At 46.8% G+C, this 22,630-nt stretch overlaps 8 protein-coding genes across 8 annotated transcripts; 3 read left to right on the top strand and 5 right to left on the bottom strand.

Moving 5' to 3' along the window:
* Positions 1-169: 169 nt before the first annotated feature.
* N7483_011425 (uncharacterized protein) lies at positions 170-602 on the bottom strand (the record flags this gene model as incomplete). The annotated part of the gene is made up of 2 exons (XM_057094852.1): positions 170-223; positions 270-602. 2 exons carry the CDS (start codon positions 600-602, stop codon positions 170-172), a joined length of 387 nt encoding a protein of 128 aa, XP_056940823.1.
* A 456-nt stretch (positions 603-1,058) lies between these two features.
* On the bottom strand, positions 1,059-2,227 carry N7483_011424 (uncharacterized protein; the record flags this gene model as incomplete). Its single annotated transcript, XM_057094851.1, has 2 exons — positions 1,059-1,636; positions 1,690-2,227. 2 exons carry the CDS (start codon positions 2,225-2,227, stop codon positions 1,059-1,061), a joined length of 1,116 nt encoding a protein of 371 aa, XP_056940822.1.
* Positions 2,228-6,433: 4,206 nt separating this feature from the next.
* N7483_011423 (uncharacterized protein) lies at positions 6,434-8,785 on the top strand (the record flags this gene model as incomplete). The annotated part of the gene is given in 3 exon segments (XM_057094850.1): positions 6,434-6,458; positions 6,590-7,929; positions 7,943-8,785. The coding sequence occupies 3 exon segments, from the start codon at positions 6,434-6,436 to the stop codon at positions 8,783-8,785; spliced, it is 2,208 nt and encodes a 735-aa protein (XP_056940821.1).
* An 873-nt stretch (positions 8,786-9,658) lies between these two features.
* Positions 9,659-11,267, top strand: N7483_011422 (putative amino acid permease; the record flags this gene model as incomplete). The annotated part of the gene is made up of 2 exons (XM_057094849.1): positions 9,659-11,177; positions 11,233-11,267. The coding sequence occupies 2 exons, from the start codon at positions 9,659-9,661 to the stop codon at positions 11,265-11,267; spliced, it is 1,554 nt and encodes a 517-aa protein (XP_056940820.1).
* A 772-nt stretch (positions 11,268-12,039) lies between these two features.
* On the top strand, positions 12,040-12,885 carry N7483_011421 (uncharacterized protein; the record flags this gene model as incomplete). Its single annotated transcript, XM_057094848.1, has 3 exons — positions 12,040-12,144; positions 12,586-12,674; positions 12,765-12,885. The coding sequence occupies 3 exons, from the start codon at positions 12,040-12,042 to the stop codon at positions 12,883-12,885; spliced, it is 315 nt and encodes a 104-aa protein (XP_056940819.1).
* A 383-nt stretch (positions 12,886-13,268) lies between these two features.
* On the bottom strand, positions 13,269-15,216 carry N7483_011420 (triacylglycerol lipase family protein; the record flags this gene model as incomplete). Its single annotated transcript, XM_057094847.1, has 4 exons — positions 13,269-14,021; positions 14,075-14,876; positions 14,942-15,072; positions 15,133-15,216. 4 exons carry the CDS (start codon positions 15,214-15,216, stop codon positions 13,269-13,271), a joined length of 1,770 nt encoding a protein of 589 aa, XP_056940818.1.
* Positions 15,217-15,702: 486 nt separating this feature from the next.
* On the bottom strand, positions 15,703-18,589 carry N7483_011419 (60S ribosomal uL6 domain-containing protein; the record flags this gene model as incomplete). Its single annotated transcript, XM_057094846.1, has 7 exons — positions 15,703-15,753; positions 15,814-15,991; positions 16,083-16,386; positions 16,678-16,844; positions 17,686-17,995; positions 18,046-18,433; positions 18,515-18,589. 7 exons carry the CDS (start codon positions 18,587-18,589, stop codon positions 15,703-15,705), a joined length of 1,473 nt encoding a protein of 490 aa, XP_056940817.1.
* Positions 18,590-19,309: 720 nt separating this feature from the next.
* On the bottom strand, positions 19,310-22,050 carry N7483_011418 (alpha/beta fold hydrolase; the record flags this gene model as incomplete). Its single annotated transcript, XM_057094845.1, has 3 exons — positions 19,310-20,223; positions 20,276-21,761; positions 21,805-22,050. 3 exons carry the CDS (start codon positions 22,048-22,050, stop codon positions 19,310-19,312), a joined length of 2,646 nt encoding a protein of 881 aa, XP_056940816.1.
* Between the last annotated feature and the right edge of the window lie 580 nt (positions 22,051-22,630).

Below are 22,630 nucleotides of genomic sequence, written 5' to 3'. Positions count from 1 at the left end.
TTTTATGTTTCTGTTGAGGGCAAATTGGAACGAGTCTGCCGATGATAAGCCCGATGGGCTATGAGCATTTAGCATGCGGTGTGATATACTTTACAATACATCTTGCATTTCTTCCAGGTGATCCATCCAGGCTCATTTAATCGTAATTGTATGTCGTAGTCTTCGTGCTTCAAAGATAAACTCCGTCCTCTTGTGTATCCTGGGTAGAATCCCCCCGGGGCTGCTGAGTCCCCATTAACATTCCCATGGCCAGTCCCAGTCCCAGGTACTTCTCCATCAGCATCCTGATCCTGATCCACCTTCACCTTCTCCTCAATCCATTCCTGGCCCCTCCTCTCAACCTCAGTTCTCAACAATGCGACCCGTTCATTCATAGAGACAATAACACCCTCATTCTCAGTGATATATTCCCCCAACTCTTTCTTATCCTGCTCAGACTCCGTCGACTCGAGCACAAAGAGCCGGAGTTCAGAATTCGAGCGGTGGAGATGCGCAATCGAGTTTCGGAGTTCAAAGACTTTGTTGTACAGTGCTGAGATGGGGAGTTCGGTGATTGCTTCAGCGAAGGCGGTGGGGGATATTGAGAGAGGTTCGATAGCCATGATTAACAGCGAGTTTCACGCACTGCGGAGGATTTAAATTGGACTCAGTTGGTTATGGGAGCGTGGAGCTGAGGTGAGGTTTGTAAACTTGAACGGGAGCTTTGGTGGGGCTGATCTGGATGGACGGGAAGTTGAATTCCAAGGTTTATGGCTTATGCGAGTCAAGTTAGTGTGACGAGTCCTTGGTGTAACACGGTTAGAAGATAAAATGGACGTCTGAAATGTTTGTATTTAGACTGAGAAGGTAAATTTCATATTTCTAGTATGTTGGATATTAAAAAAAAAAAATTAGATGAGGCTTAATGTAGGTCGTAGGCTCGTAGCATGTCATGAATTGTAAATACAATCTCTCCTCGGCCTCAACATCCATACCGATCCATAAGGGCCTCCACTCAGGGTCATTCAAAAGCTCTCTTGCGGTGAGTCGTCTTTCAGGCTCTTAGATAAAAACTTTTATCATGATCGATATCGCAAGTTCCCGCTCGATGGGATCAGCATCAAAACGAAGACGAGCAACTTTCTCCACAAGACTCTCCAGGCGACCAGTATGTAGCGAAGCCAGAGACTGCTCATACCATGCATCCAGTGCACCACTCCATTTGAATGATCTTTCCACTTCTCTGGCAATGGACCTAGGGTTTGGACCATATTACTTATAATTCCACCATCAATTTTAAAAAACGGAGGGTATGCAATGTATAGCATGCCGAAGATAGCCATATAACTCCACATATCGCATGCGAAGCTTGGCTCATGCCGATGAAATCGTTCTGAAGAGCAATATTCCGCAGGTGGGTAACCGCTTTGAGTGCTTAGATCCCCGACTTTTTTGGCGAGACCAAAATCACAGAGGTAGAATTCGTCTGTGCGAAAGTCATCTGGAACTTCGGCATTGCTTACGAGTTCGCCTTTTTTCCAGAGATCGACACAGGGGATAGTCTCTTTCAATGGTCGACCAAGTAATTCATACTTGGCAGTTCTACTTAGACCATCGGTGGATTTGATTCCCCACATACAGTTCCTTGCATTGAGATCTGGTATTTCCTTTTAGTCATATCAGAGGCGACATACCAGAATTGCAACTTACCGCGGTGCATGATTCCAGCGTCATGTAAACTTGCAACTGTCTCCAATATTTGTTTTGCAGCAGATATGCGAGCCGCCATGGGAGTCTTTTGCAATGCGAATGTGCGAATAGATGGCCCTTTCATAGGGAAGACCAAGACTCGGTGGTAACTTTGATCATCTCGGGGACCCAGAAAAGTATCAGTGGCCAGAACCAAGTGCGATGTATCTTGTACCGATTTGATAACTTCATCCTGGATTCCGGCTTCGTTATCGGCCCATTCTCCTAGAGCCATGCCTTTCAGGGCGACATCTTTTTTTCTCCTGCATGTCAAATGCCATCCAGTGGAGCCACCACCAAAGCCGAGTTTGTGTTCAATCAGGTACCGCTCGTTGAGTATTTCTCCGAGGTAAATGGGGTAGAGGACATCTGGGTTATCCTCTATGTCGTATCGACACCATGGCTCAGCGTATTCTTCGAGTTCTGCTTCATCATTGAAATTATCGACGACATCACCAAAGTCATCCGTGTTTTCGGGGGGTATCTCAGCACTCGCCATTTTAGATGAACAGGTGCTGATGACAGGTAGACTGGAAGTGGATATTCAAGGTGAAGGTCGACTGTTCAAGGCTGGAGGTCTCACGAATCGGAGTCACGATCTGCGGGCAGGTGGAGAGATGATAGATCAAGATTAGACAAAGAGAGACTATGGTGCCTCATCCCACCGCCCGCTTTTCTAGATATTGTAATTATGCAGGTGACCGTCTATATAAGAGATAACAAATAATAAATAATAAACCTTGGAACAAGTGTAAGTACTAGGTAGTATGCTCCTGAACGCGGTTACATAGCCCTCTGTCAGATGGGCCGCGGCATGCATCATGATATTGATAATGATATAATACTCAGTATATTTTGGAGGACCCACTGTGCTATTAGTAACTGCGCAGATGGCTAGGTCCACAGGTACAGCTTAGCTGTATTGCCCAGGTGTATACTGCTTTCAGGGAAGGTTCAAGCAATTGAGGTGATAGATGTGGTTTATTTCAAGTTTGAACCACTTTCCAACCTTGAAGCGTTGAAAGCCCTGGAGGTTCGAATCACCTTTTCTCGGAACTGGAAATACCACCCCATTCAAACAGACTCCAGATGTCATACTCTAGAGGCAACTACCTAGGTAGGTATGTACCTTTCTTCTTCAAGAACGTTCGAAGCACCAAGGAGTCTTTTTTTTCGAACATTTGAATCTAATCATAGAAAATACCCAGATATCCCCGAGCTTTGAACGCTGACGGCTTTGAAGAAGAATTTAACTTGAAGACGCTAGTCTCTCTTACATTGCTTCAATGGCCAGATAGATATAGTGGAACTGTCCATACCATCAGCCTTCAAGATTAAGACGAATTGGGGAAGATTTCAAGTTCAGATGAATGGTCATGATGGCGTCTACTAGTACATATCTAGATAGATATTGATCATCAACATTGAATGACTTTGTATGCTCTATATATATATGCATAATATAAATGTGTTGCAGACTCGGAGGGAAATATGAAACCTGAGCGAGGTTTGAGATCTTTGTCCAAAGTGCTGGTGCTGCCGGTGAGGCTTCAACTTGTTACTTACCAATGTTACCATATACTACATCCATACACAGTAGGGATGGACATCTGAAGGTACTCCTACTATCTCTGAGTCTAATACCTGAGCATTCATCTATTGTTTTACCGGCTGAGGAATTTGATCATCAATACCTAGGCTCTTTCAAACTTGAACTTGAATCTTTCCAATATCAAAATTATTCTCTATTCTACTACCTCTACCTACAAAGACATCTAGAGACTCAGATCTCATCAATATCATTCAACTTCTCTCGTCCATATCAACTTATGTCCAATACCATTCAAATTCTCTCTTTCTACTCCCTCCAGATATCTATTCACACCTTCTCCGTTCACACCTTCTCCATTCCCATTCTCCCTACTATCCATACTTTCTCCATTCAGACCTTATCTCTTCTTACTTCCTGCCAGCATGTCTTTTGACTTCGCAAATAAGATCCCCGCCGACTCTTATGTCGGTAAGATTGATGGGATAAATGTTTTATGGGGCCCAGGGGCAATCAAAACCCTACTGGAAGATGCAAAAGCCTATGAATGTGAATTGAGCCGGCTGAAAAAAGTCACAGGGAACGTGGTTGTGGCGTCTGCGAAAATAATAAAGAAACCCAGTGTCCGAATCTTGTATGTATGAGGCTATATACCTTTACTAGTACTTCCAAGGTTCAAATGTTCAAGTTTTCATAGTAGAGCCTTTTTCACATTTAATCAGAACATCATCTAGGACTAACATTTGAATTATTTGACAGGGGCACCTTTCATAATACCACCACCCAGCTCTCACCAACCGCTAATAACGTGACAAGGCCAGACGCATGGCATTGCACATTGACCTTCGCACCAGGGCAAACTTAAGGCGCACGTTTACGTGACTGATCTCAATGAGGTGCCATTTGAAAGTCTGAGAGTGGTAGGAGAGGACGTTGTTCAGAAGAATGCCAAAAGTCGGGATTCAACCCTGTCTTGGGGTGACTTGCCAGTGTACCGCAAGTACAAGAGTCGTGCAATTCCTACCTAAGAGTCCCGAGGTCCGCCAACATTGAAATCCGGCCCTGGAGGTGAATTGATATCAACATTACAAGATATTTGGCATGAAAAATCTTCACCTTCCCGTTCTGTGTTATATGTAACAACTTTCTTGCATTGAAACTTACATATATCGACATTTACGGCAGAGGTAGGCCACTTAAGAACCTTAGAGTGCTTTAAGAATATAAATTAATTAAACTAGAGAGCTCTTTTAATATGTACTACTTTGTACCTAGGTATAGCTGTAGTGTTGTAAAATGTAGCTTGTAAAGCCTTATAAATTGTGAATTGTAGTCTGTAAACTGTAGATTGTAGGTCCTGGGTTTAATTCCCCTGTAGATCAAAAGAAAAAAGATATACTGTGAATTCCTGAATAATGAAGGAAGGTATAAAGTATGAAGCTATATAGATGAAAGTTACCAGACTGAAATTGGCCTGTATGAGGGTGTACCGGTTTTTTCTCCCCGAAATGTTTTCTGGTCCAAAACGTTTTCTCATCTAAAATAATCTTAGGATTTGCCTAATACTTTAACCCTAAGATATATATTAGACCGCTAAAATATGTTCCGGACCAACGCAGTGGTACCGCTCTTTAATTTTTCAACATATATTTTATTTCGAATAGTGTCTACACTGTGTTAGGGGCATGTTCAAATCCCCCAGACCTCCCGCATGGTACCTAGGTAGAGTATTGTGTATTCAGTTTTAATCATAGATCAGAGAGGATTACTAGTCAATTTTTATGTAGCTACCCAGTTGGCTCTCTCTTACTTCTCTCTTACTTGTCTTTTACTTGTCTTTTACTCCTCCTTTACTTCTTTTTTACTTCTTAGTATATCACTATTAGTTCTACGGGCTAAGGCTGTGATTCTGAGGAAGGAGAACCTTGGAAGAAAAGTCAGAACACGATCTCTCTAGGGCTATAGGCACATATCTAACAGGTACTAGTAGTAGTTCTAAGGTTCCATTGGGTGCTTAATATACACATAAGCTAAGACTAGATATTATACATAGGATCGATGCTGGTATACATGACCCTGGTATAAATTAACCTTGGAATTAATGGGAACCTTATCCCTTTTACAAAAATTCATACTCGTCATTAAAATTTTATATGAAATAGATATTATAGAATGAATAGGCAGCATGATTCCAAGGCCAACATTGAACTGAACTCATGGTACATGCCCAGATGTACATCACTGTGCATGAGTTGTTTGTTGTCATGCCAAGCGCTTTAGAGACTCTAGGGCTCCGCGACTTCCGTTACCCTTGGAACACTCTGCACTCCATAGTCTTTATTATTTTACATTATTCAATATTCCATGTTTTAATCAAGATTTGGATATCATAATAACTAGATTTACTAGATCACTGCCAATCATATATCGCGACCTAGTGGTAACATGTTCATCTCAATCAATATTTTAACCTGGTCTACGCCGAATCCGAGTGGATCACAACAGCCAAGACAATAGATCATTTCTTTTTCTTTTTCTTTCATCAGCTTAATATGTATGGAGTACATGTAGGAGGCATGAGTAGTATACTCGAGGATCTCCTGATCTCCTGATCTCCTGCACGAATGAACACGTAGCCTGCAGAACACATCGCTCATCTCCGATCATTACGCAAAAAGCAATGCAAGGACTCGACTAGAGAGACCACTTACTCTGACCATGGATCGAAGCTACAGAGTATATCTGCACCGCCACTTCCTTTCACCAATCAGCATACCTCTAAAACCGGTTTATGTGGCGCGAGGTGGCTCATCACAGGGTTTATAATGGAGAAGAAAGACGTGGGTCTTGGCGGGCGTCATGTAGTTCAGTGGACTCGGTGGACTTGGTGGACTTGGTGGAGTTTGGTCTCTTTTACTCCGATCTGCATCCAATCTCGCTTCATATTCCTTGGTTTTCTCATTTCTCATTATTTATTTCAATTCCTTACGTTCTTTTTCTCAGCCTTGTAGCCCTACAGTTGGCCAAGTCTGCCTAATCTTACATTCCCTTTTCCAAGGAGAATAAGACCTCCACTTCCCCCAACTCCCTGTTACTCCCCCTTTAATCCTACTCGATACCCCCGGCGCTTTTGCGAATCGCCTCAATCTTTTACCAATGGCTGACTCCGCAGTTCCTAATGGTAAGTTTGACTCATTGTTGAAATTCACCTCAAATTCCCCGAGATGCGCACAACAGCTCAGCGCCTCGTACAAACAAAAGAAAATATAACCGGCGCATGCGGTAACTAATAGCTAATATGACATCTCATAGGAGTCCACTCCAATGACACAGCTCCGGTTGCGCAGTCCGGGTCCGACCGCTTCGAACTCATCTCCGGTCCTTTAATCAACCTCAAGAACATGCATTATGATTCCGCCGCCCTGTGGATCGGAAGTGTCTTGATCGTCACCAAGCCCGGTCAGGATCAACCACAGCTACACTTACACCAACTGGGTCCCATCTCCGAGGGTCATTCCCAATCCCAGTCCCAAGCAAACCAAACCATCGACGGTCTCAAGCTCTACGAAGATCCCCACAAGGCCTTTTGGCGATTCTCATTGGAAGTACCGGTCGAGTCTTACGAGGCGCGCTGGGAATATGAGATCCCAGGATTATACAATGAATCAGGCGAGCAGGTCAATAGCCCCTGGAATTTTGTTGTTCCCGCAGAGGAGCAATCCATGCGCATCATGTTCCACTCGTGCAATGGGTTCTCCGTTGGAACTGATATGGAAGCTTGGGTCGGACCTAATCTCTGGAATGATGCTTTGCGCGTTCACGGAGAAAAGCCTTTCCATGTTATGGTTGGTGGTGGTGACCAGATCTATAATGATGGGATCCGAGTTGATGGTCCCTTGAAACCGTGGACTGCTATTGGGAACCCGCACAAGCGCCGAACCCATGATTTCAATAACCAGATGCGCGCCGACTGTGACGATTACTACTATGCTAATTATGTTCGCTGGTACAACACCGAGCCTTTCCGAGCTGCCAATGGTCGTATCCCTCAGGTGAATATCTGGGACGATCACGATATCATTGATGGATTTGGATCGTACACGGATCATTTCATGAAGTGTGCCGTCTTCCGTGGTATTGGCGGTGTCGCGTTTAAGTACTACTGCTTGTTCCAGCATCACATTGCTCCTCCCAAGTCGACTTTCACCACTGATGCGCCCCAGACTATGCACGCTGTTAATGGCACATCTGGTGTGGACCCACGCCAGGTGGAGGACACTTACGTCTTGGAGAACCAGGTTGAGGATGACAGCTGGATCATCGGTAAGCGTCCAGGTCCCTATGTGGAGGAACGCAGCCGTAGTCTGTACATGCGGTTCGGAAAGCGCATTGCGTTTGTGGGACTGGATGCCCGCACAGAGCGCACCCGGCACCAGGTGAACTACGAGGATACCTATGACATCATCTTCCAGCGACTGGAGGAGGAGATCGCTGCGGCCGACGGGGATATCAAGCATTTGGTTGTTCTGCTCGGTGTTCCGATCGCATACCCGCGTCTGGCATGGTTGGAGAACATTCTCACATCGCCTATCATCGCCCCGATTCGTCTTCTGAATAAGCGATTCGGTGTCGCGGGGGGGTCTATTCAACGAGTTTGATGGACAGGTTGACTTGCTGGATGATCTGGACGATCATTACACCGCCCGTCAACACAAGCGCGAGCGAAAGATGCTTATCCAGCGTCTTCAAGAGCTTGCCCGCGCCAACTCGGTTCGTGTGACGATCCTCGGTGGTGATGTCCACTTGGCAGCCATCGGACGATTCTACTCTCACTCTAAATTAAATCTGGCTGGAGAGAATGACCATCGGTACATTGTCAACGTGATCAGTAGTGCCATCACCAACAAGCCTCCTCCCAAGGCTGTAGCTAACCTGCTGGCTCGCCGGAACAAGATTCATCATCTGGACCGCACCTGTGATGAAACCTTGATGAAGATGTTTGATGAGCAACCCGGAGGCCAGGAGAAGAGTGCGACATGGAATAAGGTTACCATGCCATCTCGTAACTTTGCGATCCTGACCGAGGTTGAAGCCCCGGCTGCCAACGGCACAGCTGTCGAGGTTGAGAGTGCCAAACTGGAGCACCTACCCAAGGATGGTCACTCGCCTCTTCACAAGGGTGAGGTTGGTGCTGGTACCAAGCACAAGGCCGCCGATGGGTTCAGTTTGAGTAGTATGTATGGTGGATTGGATGTGTCTATTCGAGTGGAGATCGATCCCCACGACCGGAAGGGAACTACCGAGGGTTATGGATTCAGCAGTAAGTACCCCGAACTCTACACTCTGCGGAATAAATTTAGTCCAATCGCTAACATGATTATAGTTCCTCCATTGGCAGCTACTGCGCCACCTCCATCTTCCCGACACAGTCTTCGCTCTCGGATCTCGCGTCAAGATATTCGCCAGGATGCGCAAGGCCATTCTAGACGTCCGTCAACTGCCCAATAATTGTAACTGCGTGTAAAAACATATTCTTCACTGTTATTTCTTTATTTGATACCTCATATTCTATGTCAATGTTCTAATGTTTATTCAATTCAACTATGTAACTAACGCAGAGATTAGCCCCACGCATCAACTTGCCTGATAGGGATTAGCAACTCAAAGCTCAGTCGTATTCCCTTACTACTTACGGTTTAAACTCATTCTTATCTTAGCCATGCTGAATTCTAATTCAGTTTGACAGCTTGGGTATGTACAGTGCGAGTGTCTATCACACCGACTTGAGATGAACAAAGAAATATCCCTGCTAGGGATAAGCACGTAGTGACTTTAGTGAGAGATGTCTGAGAGATATCTAAACTCGGTCTGAATTGATATCAAACATTGAATGTTTGCTAAAGAGTAGAGTATATCCTCGGATCGCATCGACCCCGCTGATATCCGTATAAGATTCCTAATTAGTATGCAGGATCCAGCTGCGGAGACCTTAATCTGAAGCTTATCTCCAAAAAATTAGTCTCACCAGGATGAGTATGAGATCTACACTTATACTGTAGTGTGACCTTGATCTAACATTCTGGTGCCCTGTGCGACCAGTAGATTTACAGACTCAAGAGGGGAAGTGCAGAGTTAATTGATGCGATATAATGCATGGATGTCTCGGTAAGGCCGTGATTACTTTTTGCGATCACTTTTTGCTTTTTCCGTTCTTTCTATTGAATTGACGTTTTTTGTTGGGTTCAACTTGAAGTTCAAATTCCACATACAACGCTGTCCAAGTGCATACTCTACGTCACGACCCCTTCGTTCTTTACAAGAACCTAGGACTTGACCTCACTCTCAATCTTTCACTTAACTGCTGTACTCGGCAATTGCAAAATGTCAACCCTCGAGTCCCTAAGTGAGAAGATCTCTCCACTTGATACTTCACACGACCATGAAACCGGCGAAATCTCCAGCGTCCGCGAACGCGAAGAACTAGATCGGTTAGGATACAAGCAAGAGATGCAACGCAACCGATCAGTGATCACACTTTTATTCCAAACGCTCGCCATAGCCGCAATACCCTATGGAGAAGGGAGTCCATTTCTAAGCGCGATTTATGGCGGTGGACCATTATCAATCTTCATCGGCTGGATTGTGGTATGTCTTCTCGATCAATGTATCGCTTTATCACTCGCCGAACTAGCCTCTCGCTACCCAACCTCTGCAGGACCATATTACTGGTCATTCCAGATTGCCCGATCATCCAAGACAACGATTTCATTTATTAATGCTTGGATCTGGTTAATCGGGAACTGGACAATTACATTATCTGTTAATTTCGGATTCGCATCCCTGGTCTCCGCAACTATATCAATGTACCATCCGGACTGGACTGCTAATTCCTGGCAACTCCTTTTAATATTCTACGCTGTTTGCCTGGGCTCGTTAATTATCTGCACCTTCGCAAACCGATACCTCCCTCAAGTCGATATCGCCTGTGCGACTTGGACAGCCCTTACCATCGTGGTAATCCTCATTGCCGTATCCGTGAAAGCAGATGCAGGTCGACACAGTGCATCCTGGGCTCTATCGCACTATGATAAGAGTTTCTCCGGATGGGGAAGGTTTACGTTCTTTATAGGATTGTTACCACCAGCATATACATTCTCGGCTATTGGTATGATCTCCTCGATGGCTGAAGAATGTGCGCACCCCGCTACGAAAGTACCTCGTGCTATAGCACTTAGTATCCCTGTTGGTGGGATCGCGGGCTTATTCTTCGTGATTCCGCTATGCTTTACTCTTCCTCCATTGGAAGATATTATCAATTCGCCAGGTGGACAGGCACTACCTTATATCTTACACCAAGTGATGGGATCACCAGGTGGTGGACTTGGACTCGTGTTTCTGGTATTGGTGATTACACTTTTCTGTTCAATCAGTATAACCGTCGCAGCATCACGGTGTACCTGGGCTGCTGCGCGAGACGATGCACTTCCACTCTCACAAATCTGGGCACACGTTCACCCAGGCCTTGGTGTTCCAGTATGGTCATTAATACTGTTAACAGTGATCCAGATGTTACTGGGGTTAATTAATCTGGGAAGTTCAAGTGCATTCACAGCCTTCGTTTCGGTAGGCGTGATAGCGTTAGCAGCGGGATACGCAATTCCGATTTCGTTGAGCCTGTTGAATGGACGTGAAGAGGTGAAGAATGCGCCATGGAATTGTGGGAATGTGTCAGGCTACTTTGTGAACGTGGTTGCGCTTGCTTGGATAGCGTTTGAGCTGGTATTATTTAGTATGCCGACTGCGTTACCTGTTACAGCTACCTCGATGAATTATGCGTCAGTTGTTTTTGTGGGGTTTATGGCTATTTCGGCAATTTGGTATCTTGTTTATGCGAGGAAACGTGAGTTCTCCCTTTTACCTCCTGAGATGAAATCATTCATGCTGACTTGATATAGATTATAAGGGGCCTCCAGAGTCGGATGCGTTGTAGACTTTTTAGTCTGGAAGATTTCGAATACCTTTAAACATTCAATGTTGATTTCATGCTCCTGGAGGTACCAGATACCAAATAAACTAAATTCAGCTATATCTACCTACTTCGTATCATACCAACAGCCCTGGAGACTAGTACTAAAACGTACCACCCCGCGTCTAGTCCAAAAACGGAGCCCCGCAGGATGGCAAAAGGACGAAATGGATATATCCAGATTGAACTACTAGTTGAATCAGAATCAGAATCGGCGGTGAGAGAGGATCCAATGAATATTTATAGGATTTATACTCCCAAGTTAGTGAGAATGAACGGGTTTCTGGCATCTGGAGTGAAAGACGCCCCGCTCTGGTACTGAATTTGCTCAAGTTAAACATTAGGATCCAAGGTTCAATATCTGATAGCTAGTATTATACTTCGTTGAGATTAGCCCTGATCATTCTTACATCACCTAAGCAGTCTTAAATAATTCTCAGATCGAATCCTTCGATCCTTCAAGTTTCAGTAAAGATTATGATAGATCGTGAATACTACGGGAGAAGGAGGTACATTATTTCCAAGGTTGTAGATCGTATCCTTGGATGTCTAAAATTATGCACGCTTATCCCAATCCATCGTACTAGTACTACATAGAACTCCAATTAAACAATAGTAGAAGTCAAATACGCAATTCATCTTATCTGCCCACATAGGTGCTGTCATGATTCATCTCAAATTTGGTTCGTGCCTTTTAAACCCCACTTCACCCGTGTCGTCTCTCTTCTTCCTCACCATGTCACCTTCTACACACACACCACACCACACCTCAACACCTACTTCCACCACCATGCCTTCTGGAGAGGGATACAGCTACAAGAGCTCCGGCACAAACAGCCAGGTACATATCCCACACTCAGATCAAGAATCAAAACAATCTCAGAACCTCACCCCACTATGTCAAATACCCACCACAACAACACAGCTGACAAGAACAGGGAAACCACTACTGTGCCCGTGACTATGGCTCCAGCGCCTCAAACTAGAACAGCCACCACTACTCCAACACGTTAGTTCTCAATCTTGCTACCTGACTCTGGCATTGAATTAAGTGTTAACTCGAGTATAGTAACGGCTCCTACTACTACTCCAACCCCAATGGAAGCACCTACTACAACAGTGGCAGTGGAAGCTCCACTTACACTGGACCCTCCTCCAGCTCTAACTCCGGAGCTCCGGCACGAACACCCAGGTATGACCTGCACTCAGACCAAGCATAAAAACAATACCAATCCCAGCGTGTCCAATCTTCCTCACCACAACAGTCAGCTAATAAGAACAGGGAAATCACTACTGTGCCCGTGACTACGGCGCCAATGTCTCAAACTCCAACAGTTACCACTACTCCAACAGTTACCACTACTCCAACACGTAAGTTCTCAATCTGACCAACTGGAATACCAAACCAGCCGAAGAGGAGCTACAAGAAATCAAATCCAAATAAGGTACTAACGATTATAGTGACGGCTCCTACTACTACTCGAACCCCAATGGAAGCACCTATTACAACAATGACAAAGGGGATTCGGTTTACACTCTTCCTGCTTCCAAGTCCAACTCCGGATCTTCTGAGTGGCAGTAGTCGATCCCACCATGGGAGTCTTCTGGATCGAAATACTTGATCCCACGCATTATGGTTTTGATTTGGAGTTTGAGCGACGGATGCAAGGCGTGCGAATTTCCAAGGTTGTGATACCTTGATGGAACGCGTGGGATCAATGAATGGTAGCTCTTGCTAATTGAATTCAATCCAACTTGAATTTTCATTGCTATTTGGGTACCTTAGTTCCGCTTATACGTAGTTGTTTCCAAGGTTACTAGCAGTTGGCTGGTACATGTAGTAGTATAGATAAAACCGAAATCTGATTCCACTTTTGTAAGATAGTCCTGTAACTGTAACAAAAATCCCATTCATCATAGCGATATAGCCATAGAAATGCAAATGAATCCTTTCTAACATTACAACTACTCTCCATCAGTTTGAAGTAATTCATCCTGACCCCCATTCCCCTTCTCATCTTCGTTCTCACCAACTCTCCTCTTCCTTGGGACCTCCTCGTTATAAAAATGATAAACCGGAGCCGGAAGCGCCTGATCACTCGGTCTCCTCCTCCTAACAATCTGATACCCGCGATCCAACTCGATCTCAATAGCTTCCCTCACCTTTAAAGCACTAACAGCAGGCCAAACCCCTCGCTCTCCCTTCAAGGTCCATTCAACAACTTGTTCCCTAGTAGGTTGCTGAAAAAGTCTCCCCAGATCCGAGAAACTGAGATCAGGTACCAAAGTAAGGTTCGGACCGGGGATGATTTCATCGATTAAAAGACGACTGATATACCCAGGCAGAAGGCCTATGTAATCCAGTTGTCTGAGACGGTGGCGTAGCTCAACTAGGATTAATCGTGTCAGGGATCGAGTAAGATTGTTCCAGCCTGTTTGGCGACGGTCTAGGAGATTAAGTTCAGAGCGTAGGAATGGGATTAGGTATGGTCTTGCTTGGGAGACGATGAAGTGGTTCACGTTGAAAAGTTCCGCGATTCGCGCAAGCGGGGATTCGCCTTCATTGTAGTGGACGTGTCGCCAGGGTTGGAAGACTGCGTCTTGGGCGTGTTGCCATGGGACGATTGATCCTGTTTCATCTTTGCAGTAGATGATGACTGGAGAAGAGCGGGCGGAGAAAGAGGAAGCATTAGAAGCGGCGGCGGCAGACCAGATCAACTGTTTGATGTCAGATCAATATATAGGATGGGAACAAAGGGGAGGCAACTTACCACATTCGGAGCTGTCAGGTAGTTGAGTAAATTCGGGGTACCCGTCTTACCCGCAGTGGCTATAGTGATATTCAAGATCCGCTTTGACCGGGCATACGCTTCTTCAAATGTCAGATCTCCAACGTTCGCCCGCACACACTCCTCCAGCAATTCCATATCAAATAAGTGACCAGTGCGCAGGAAGCGCTTCGCCCGACGAAAGAATCTTCGGACCCAATTATCAGTCTTGTCATCACCCGATTTCCCATTCGAATAACCTTTCCGCCGATCAAAAGCCGAAAGGTCAATCGTATCCCCATCGAGCAGGGCAAGCAGTTCACTTTCTGGATGAATCCCGACAAGAGCCGCGATCATTGCACCAGTAGCAGTGCCAGTGATAATACGTGGTAAGAGACCCTGCAAATGCAATGCCTTGACAACGCCTAGATGGCACAACCCAAATACCGACCCGCCTTGTAGCAGCAGAGTCGTACGCCCAAAGGCTTGTCGTGTATCATGCAACAGTTCCAGCTTTGCCTGAGAGGTAAAGCCATTTGCATGACCCGGCACAGGCTGGAGGGATGTAACATATTGAATTGATAAAGCAACCTGGGTAATATAATCATCGATAAGAAGTTTAGTACCCGCGTAGGCGTGCGTGAACAACTTCGTAGAAGTGATATTGCCCAGATTACGCACGAGTCCTGAGCGGAGTAGATTAACAAGAGTTTGAATATTCTCGTTCTCTCGCGCGAGCATAAGTGCTTCTAATCGACCCAGGATTAGACGATGATCATAGTGTCTGCTGATATTATTTTGGCGCCTATCATAGATATTAGTTGAGATGACTTGGAAGAACATCATCCAAATACTACTAGTAGCACACACCAGAGGTCTTTATTAAGAATTTCATCCAGCTCAAATGCGGCTCCTTCCCAGTGCTCATAGCTTTGTGCTGTTTCCAGAGTATGAAAAAGTCGTGATTGAGGAGACTTGGAGTTCCACCATGAGAGGAACTTCTATTAGCTTGTCAGTGCGTCCGCGGTACTGTGCTAAACCCCGCGCCGACCTCGACTCACATTTTTCCAGAATTGGGCAACATCTAGTATCATACTGAATATGGCTGTGAATATACTCCACATCTTGAGCCACCAAGACCTCATAGTGAGAGGTGAAGAGGTCCAGCTTTAACGGGGAGAACTCGGGGAGACTGGGGCTTTCACATGCTATTCTGCGTCACGCGCATGCGGGAATCAAGAATGGGAAAGAAAAAGGAATGAGAAAAAAGAAATGACAGAACTCTCTTAGTAAATCAGAGTATCAATCTGAAGAATTGGATCAAACAGACAAGGTAGATTTGAGGTGGGTCTACTCGAGGGGAACTGGGGAAGTTGAAGTTCAAGTCGGCCGGAACCTTTGAGACTGTTCTATGAGAATCCACTCAATACGTCCCACCTTGAATTCATTACAATCTTCAAATCTTTGAATACTCCATACGGATTTACAGGTCCAATCTACTCATCAACATGAAGATCATGAATTTGCAAGTCGTTTGATTTTTGTGATTTCGCTTTGCTTCCCTATATGCAAGTAGGCGAAATTAAAAAGAAGCTCTCCCGGACACCCGAAAACCCATCAAGCGTCATTCTTTACTCCTGAATAATGTTGCCCTTCTCCGACACGTACAGACCGTCCAAGAACTAGAAGGTAATCAGTATAAAGAAAAAACGTAGTAAGAATTGAGTGGCTGCTTCACATACCTTACGGATATCCTTGTTACGGACACGGCAGATCTGCTGGATGTCGGCAGCGCTCTGGGAGACACCCTCGAGGGAGTTACCGGAGAGCTGGAGCTCATCCTTAACGTTGGCGGAGGGAGCGATCTCAACACCAGCCTGGGCAGTCACGCGGCGGACGTACTTCTCACCGAGGAAGTTACTGAAAGATGTTAGTATCGATGTACAAGACCAGATTCCATTCCAGGAACCCATGACTAGTCAATGCTAGCCAAGATCACATCTGCACATACCGGATCTCAACCTCAGCGCGGCCGGTCTCAGCGTTCTTCTCAATGTTCACGTTGATGGGAAAGTGAGCGTAGACGTAACGCATCTTGTAGAGGAAACCGCGGGTAACACCGATGATCAGGTTGTTGATGAGGGTGCGGACGGTACGGAGGGTAGCAACACCCTTGCGAGCACCGTGGTGCAGCTCGATGGAGATGACGTTGGGCTCAGGACGGCCGAAGGTGACGGCAATGTGGGAGAGGTCCTTGACGAGCTTGCCACGGGGACCCTCGACGGTCACAGTGCGCGAACGAATGTGAACCTTCACTGTAGATTAGAGAGAAACCGAATCAGCCTGCGGTCCATTTTGAATCTTGAAATGTGCGCAAATTGAAGATCGTGCAATTTTCGTCCAGTAGGTCCCTGCTGGTACAGACGGGAACAAAAAATCGCAGATATTCCTCCTCTTAATCCTGGGTGTTGTTGGGCGTCTTCCGATGAAGATTATCCTCGTCGAGAAATTCGTCTATTCATGATCCCCATGAATAGTGCGCGCCTCCCACAACCCTCTCACAATTCCCTGGGATTCTCGAAAACAGAAAAAAGTCGTATGCTCACCATTGTCCGGAATGGGCAGCCGTTCCTCGGAGTGAATGTACCGCATCTTGACTGCGTGGGTTGGTGTTGGCCGAGGGGGTGAATTGTCGATGTCGGGAGGATCAAATTTCGGGTTGGAGTTGTTGGTGGAGCGAAATTGCACGTCACGGGATTGTGCGTCGCTTAGCCTTGAATCGGGTTAGCGTAGGGTTTCTTATCGTTAGTCATCATTCTTTATCAACACGTGATATTTGGATTAGGTAAGGGTTCCACTTGCGCCCGGACGCTCCAGGATCCACCCGCGGACCTAGCCACGAGCCACTGGAGAGCTGGAGATGAGATCAACATCTGATCTTGATCTGATCAGTCCTCATATCCCATTAGGAAAACTTATCATCATTGACATTACTACAATCATCAAAAAACAAAGAACACCCTACGAGCAAGCTTTTGGGTTTCTTGTACGAAAAGCTTCGATTATGTCGCTTTCGCCTTCAAAGAGTTATCAAGTCACACGGATGGGCTACCTGCAAACCCTGGCCTGTTGACTGCCTAATTAGGTAGTGCTTAGTATTAGCATAGAAATATGTGAAATGTGCTGGGGATGTCCTTTTCTTTCTTTTTATTTCCCTCTCCCCCTCTCACACTGTGACTGTGCTCATATGTAGTGATATCCAGCCCTGGAGGCCCTCTCGATGCTTATTGATATAGAACGCACTCATATCCATACAACATAGTAATTCTAACATGTCAACTGCTCCGAGCGAGACTCGGAGCTAGTGTATATAGGGCCTACTATAACCTTGGAGCCACGGAATTCAATGACTCAATTTGAACTTGAACCAATCTTGGTATACGTACATCACACACCTGAGTTACCAACCCAGGTCACAGCTTGAAACCCACATGCAATCACCGGTATATACAATATCAAATGGATATAAAACGCCAATCACCAACACCGGGGAATTACCAAGCCCACCTCAAGCAGAAACACAAAAAAAAAAGACGGGACTATCCAGGGCTCACTCATGCTTCGGAGGACCACGAGTAATATCCGAAATCCACTTCCCACCATACTGCTTCAACGTCGACGCAAGATCATCACTCTGATCCAACGCCGCGATGTCATCACCGCCACCAATACTCTTCCCATTGACCAGGATATTCGGCACGGTACGACGACCCGTATTCTGAGCCAGTAGGGCCTGGAGATCCGCTCCGATAGGATGTTGATCTAATTCGATGACGAAGGGTTTCGGCGAGATGGTGTATCCTTCCAGGAGGATATGCTTCGCTTTCTTGCTGTAAGGACAGTATGATTTCGAGAAGATGATAACTGAAACATATTAGCGGAATTCAAGACACAGTTAAATCGAGTTGACAAACTTGGTGCGCGCTTGAGAATATCATTCAACTCAGCCTTCGCGTCCAATTTCTCTTCCTCCTCCTCTTCCTCCTCGGTCTTCTTTGTTTCCGACTCGGAACTCGATCCAGATCCAACTCCAGATCCAGACCCGGAGGCAGGTACAGGTACAACCTGCTCAGAACCCAAAGCCTCTTGTTTCTTGGGAACAGTCATCTTCGTCCTCCCCGCAATAGGAATCTCCTCCATCTCCTCACTCGCAACATTGGCAACAGGAACAGCCGCCTTCTCCACATCGGCCGGTTTAACCTTGAGCGCTTCTTTCGCCACCTGCTTCGCATCCTCCTTGGCCTTCATAGCTTCCAATGTAGATTTGTAGAACTGTTGGTTTTGGATACTGCTTCCCTCGCCCTATCCATAGTATTAGTATCGGGATTCGGGACTCCGCACGTGCATATAGTGGGTTGGAGGTCTGTCGCTGATCGTACGTACCGAGTAGTAGAATGTTAGGACTAGGATTGCGATTATCGCAAGGGCGATTAATCGAGCCCGTCTTGGTGAAGGCATGATGTATGTTTGTTGCAGGAATCGGAAAAGGAAGAAAAGAAGAGGTAAAGGGCTAGATCTTGTCTATGTACACGCGAGTTGTAGACAACGTGACAGTCGTACCCGCGCGCCAAGAAGAGATTATCGGTGATTAGCTCCGCAGTTGATAATCCGACGAATCAAATATTGAGATGAAGCTTCGAAGAATATGAATGATAAATATAGAAAATTGTGGAAGCGCTCATTAAATGTCAGGGGAAATGATAATTGGTGAATCCTCGCATTCAGGGGCAGCTAGGAAAAGTACTCGAGGGCTTTTGTTAAGGGGTTGCGTACTAGTCATCCCTGAATGCGGGACACACCTCCGTCTGAGCGATGCTTGGCACTGGCAGTTATTTACATAGATAATTAAGAACTGGGAGTATGGAAGATTAATTCAAACTAGCTGTAATGGGTATTATGCTAAATACACGGATGTTTTGATCGGGAGACATCTCCACGTGTGAATCCATAGACGGGCGTACATCGGCCACTATTAGGTTTAGGTATTGTGTCGGGTAAGGTAACGGGGGGTGGGCATAACAAATGCGCAGAGGTTCACAGAGCCAGCTGTGCTGATAAGTGTTAAAATGAAGGTGATTAGGTAGGGGTGGTATGGCCCAGGGCCGATGTGTGCGTGGAACGTAACGCAGGATAGGAATAGAGATGGAAGCAGATGCATATCATCTGATCATAGATCAATCAGGTTGGGATCGAAAGACTGGGTCGAGTAGAGTGTGAAGCAGTGGCTCGGCGTTTACCCTGGACAATGGTAGTCCAGTCTTCCCATTCTTTGGCAATCTCCGTAAGAACACTGCCCATCACACTGGCTGAAGCCATGAGACCGTGACCTTCGCCGTCGAGGATTCGCACCTCGCATCGACGCATAGTCTTACCCAGCCATTGCACATTATCGACAGGAACGCGGGTGTCTTTGCTGCCGTGGTGGATCACGACGGAGCGGGTAATGTCAACATAGCGGAAGCCAATGGTTTGTCGTCGTTCCAGGCAGATCAACAGATCGACAGCCGGGTTGGCATTGGCCGTGGCAAGTTCCCAGATCTTGTGTGTGAGACGAGTATCGTAGTCTTGTTGTCTTTCGCGCTCTTCTTCGGGAGACTTGGCCCGTGATCCAAGCGTGGCGTCACTCTTGCGGAATGAAGAAACGTTGGAAAGCTTCGCTCCACTTAACTGCCCAGGGTTCTCACTTTGAGACTTGGCCTCGGCGATATCCTGTGCGACATAATCGTTGTCTGCAGGGGGCGCTTCTTTAACGGCCTTCCGCTTGGCTCGCTTGGGGGACTTGGGCAGACTGGTCGTGATGCTTGCGCTAGTGGCGCTCATGAAACTGGTGTTAGCCACCTTGAGGAGAGAGGCTGGGAGGGCACGTAGGATCCGCTGGGAGTATGGCACGGCATGAGTTGGAGCTGGTTCCTTTTGGGAGCCGATGGTGGAAAGTTGAGATGGAGGAATCCAAGGAGCAAGAAGGTGAATGCGTCCTCGGATATGTTGTGGAATTCGAAGGGCCGTAGCGAGGGCATAAATAGCTCCGGCAGAGTGGGCCAGGATAGAAAATTTAGTAACTCGTAAATAGTTACAAACAATAGCGACATCATCTGAGGATGTGGTTAGTATCAACATGCTATGCTCAAGTGTTCCACGACTTACCAGGCCAGCTGAGAGGGTTGCTTGGTTCGTCAAGTTGGTGTGGCCCGCTTTCACCAACGCCAGGGCGGTCCAATGTCACCAGTCTCAAGTTAAGAGTACGGGCCAATTCGTCATAAAATGCGGGGAGATATCGGGTCAATCCCATGCCGAGACAACAAAGAACAACATGGCCCTTGGGGTTGCCAACTTCAGAAAATGCGATTATGCGACCTGTAGCAGGATGCGCCACCTTCTGAGTCAACTTTGGAGAAAAGACATAGTCCTCAACAGCCAGGTCGATTGAATCAGCACTCGATGGTCGCTCGTTGGTGATTGAGGTTCGTCCTCCAATACTGGGACCCGAAGGAGATCGACGGTGGCTTCTCGTAGGCGTAACGGGCTCCAAGGATTTTCTATATCGTGATTTGTCGTCAAGCTTATCCGACACCGACTTGGGCATCTGGGGCGGGAAATTCGTAGGCTTCGATGCCAAGGGCCCGGATTTTCCAGAGCGATTTTTACCGGTCATCACAGACGGCGACGGCGCGCTATCATCCATATCAGCTGCTCCATCCGTGGCTCCACGGTTTTGGTCAACCCGGCTAGTGCTGCGTGGAGTCTTCGGTTGCTTCGCCGGGGTACCCTTGGTAGACTTTGCCGGAGCATCATCTACTTCAAGCTCAGTCTTGATGCGCTGTTGTTGATCCTTTAACTCTTGGATCCGTCGCGTCACCTGTTCCGCGTCATTACTAGTGCCGGGCAATCCATTCTCGGCGTACGATTCTCTGCTGGCCGTAGACGGGAATCGACTATGGCGAGCAGACCTCCGCTTCCCAGAGGACTGACTGTGGCGGTGTCGTAGGGAAGAGTCGCGTGTGGGAATAATTCTGCCACTTCCGATCCCACCAGGGTTTTCATCTTCCGGGATATTCTCGACGGACGGATGCTCCTTTGTAGGAGGTGTGCTTGCCTGCAGACCATCACTTGAACCCTTGAGACCACCCTCCTCGGCAACATCCGCCATTGAATGCATGGAGCGCAGGCTAGCTCGGCTACGAGGAATATTGTTCAGACTGCTTGTCTTTCTCAGTCGCTCTAGCTGACTTTCCTTGTCGCCGAAGAGCTCCTTCGAAGATGATTTCTTAAGCAGACTGAATTGACCCTTGAGACTCTTGGTCCGGCCGGCCGAGCTGTTGGAGGCGATACTGACCGCTGTGGATAGACGAGGACCCGGCTCTGTACTGATGGTCCCGAAAGCAGTGTCCTCCGGGGCGGCCCTTACCGAAGAATAGGAGTCCCTCGATGCGGGCCGGGGAGATGACTCGGGTTGTTTACTGAATGGTTTGAATTTTGGCGAACGGGGCGATAAAGGGGCTTTAGGCGATGAGGGGCCTCTGGCCATGCGAATGACAGGCGATGTTGCAGCATCATCCGGATGCAAGAATGGGCCGTGCTCGAGTTCGGGTTCCTCCAGATGAGTACCAAAGCTCAATCCGAAGCCATTCTGCTGGGATGGGGGGGATAGTGAAGCAGGGTGCCGTGTGTGGTACCTCGGGCAAGCCGGGATCAGACGAGTCCTTGGAGTCGATCCGGGGCACGTTATCGAAATGAGAGTTCAGGGGCACGGAGATAGTGGAAAGGGAGGAGATCAGCGACGAGATGAGTTCGGGCGAGGTTGGATCGGCCGAATTACCAGCTGTTTGACCACGCAGAGGCAGCGACTTGCGACGGCGGCGGCGGCTCAGCAGGGCTGACTCGGCCGGTTTGAGTGCCGGCGCACTATCGTTCAGCTGCATGACGAATTTCAATAGTTCGAGGGATAGTGTCGACTCAGGGTTTGGCCAGGATCAACATGAACGGAATTATGCAGGGCTTTTTTTAATGATTGCGGGAGGAAACGCGCATGATCTTTCCTGCAGAGAGAAACCTTGGAAGAATATGAAAGATATGCGCGCAGTCCGCGGTTCGTCACGAAGGCTCGTAATAGTCGCTTTTCCCCCTTACTTTTCGGATAGACGTGGGGCGGGATCGCGCGCAGATGCTGATAAGGAGATGATGAGAATCGGGGAGAGAGAGAGGGCGATTCAACAGGGAGAAAGACTGGGTTAAAAGGGTTGAATCTCAAATAAGAGAAGGTAAGGAACGTGAGGAATCAATAAAGGAATGTGGGATATGCAAACGAGGAACAAGAGGGACCATTTGAATGATGATCGGAGGAAGTTTTTTTTTAGCGTTTGCGCTTCGCTGCTCCACTGATGGATCCCAATTTCCCGAACGACGACTAATTTGGGTATTGATCATGCTGAGAGAAAGTAGATATAGAATATAGTAGTATGAAGTAATATGTACTCCAGATTATATCATATGTTATATGCA

Source organism: Penicillium malachiteum, assembly GCF_028827825.1.
Source record: "Penicillium malachiteum strain IBT 17515 chromosome Unknown utg000005l:1.0-9002435.0:326005.0-9005861.0, whole genome shotgun sequence".
Taxonomy (NCBI): domain Eukaryota; kingdom Fungi; phylum Ascomycota; class Eurotiomycetes; order Eurotiales; family Aspergillaceae; genus Penicillium; species Penicillium malachiteum.
The sequence above is the reverse complement of the archived record's forward strand: the minus strand, read 5'-3'. Positions and strand labels throughout refer to the sequence as shown.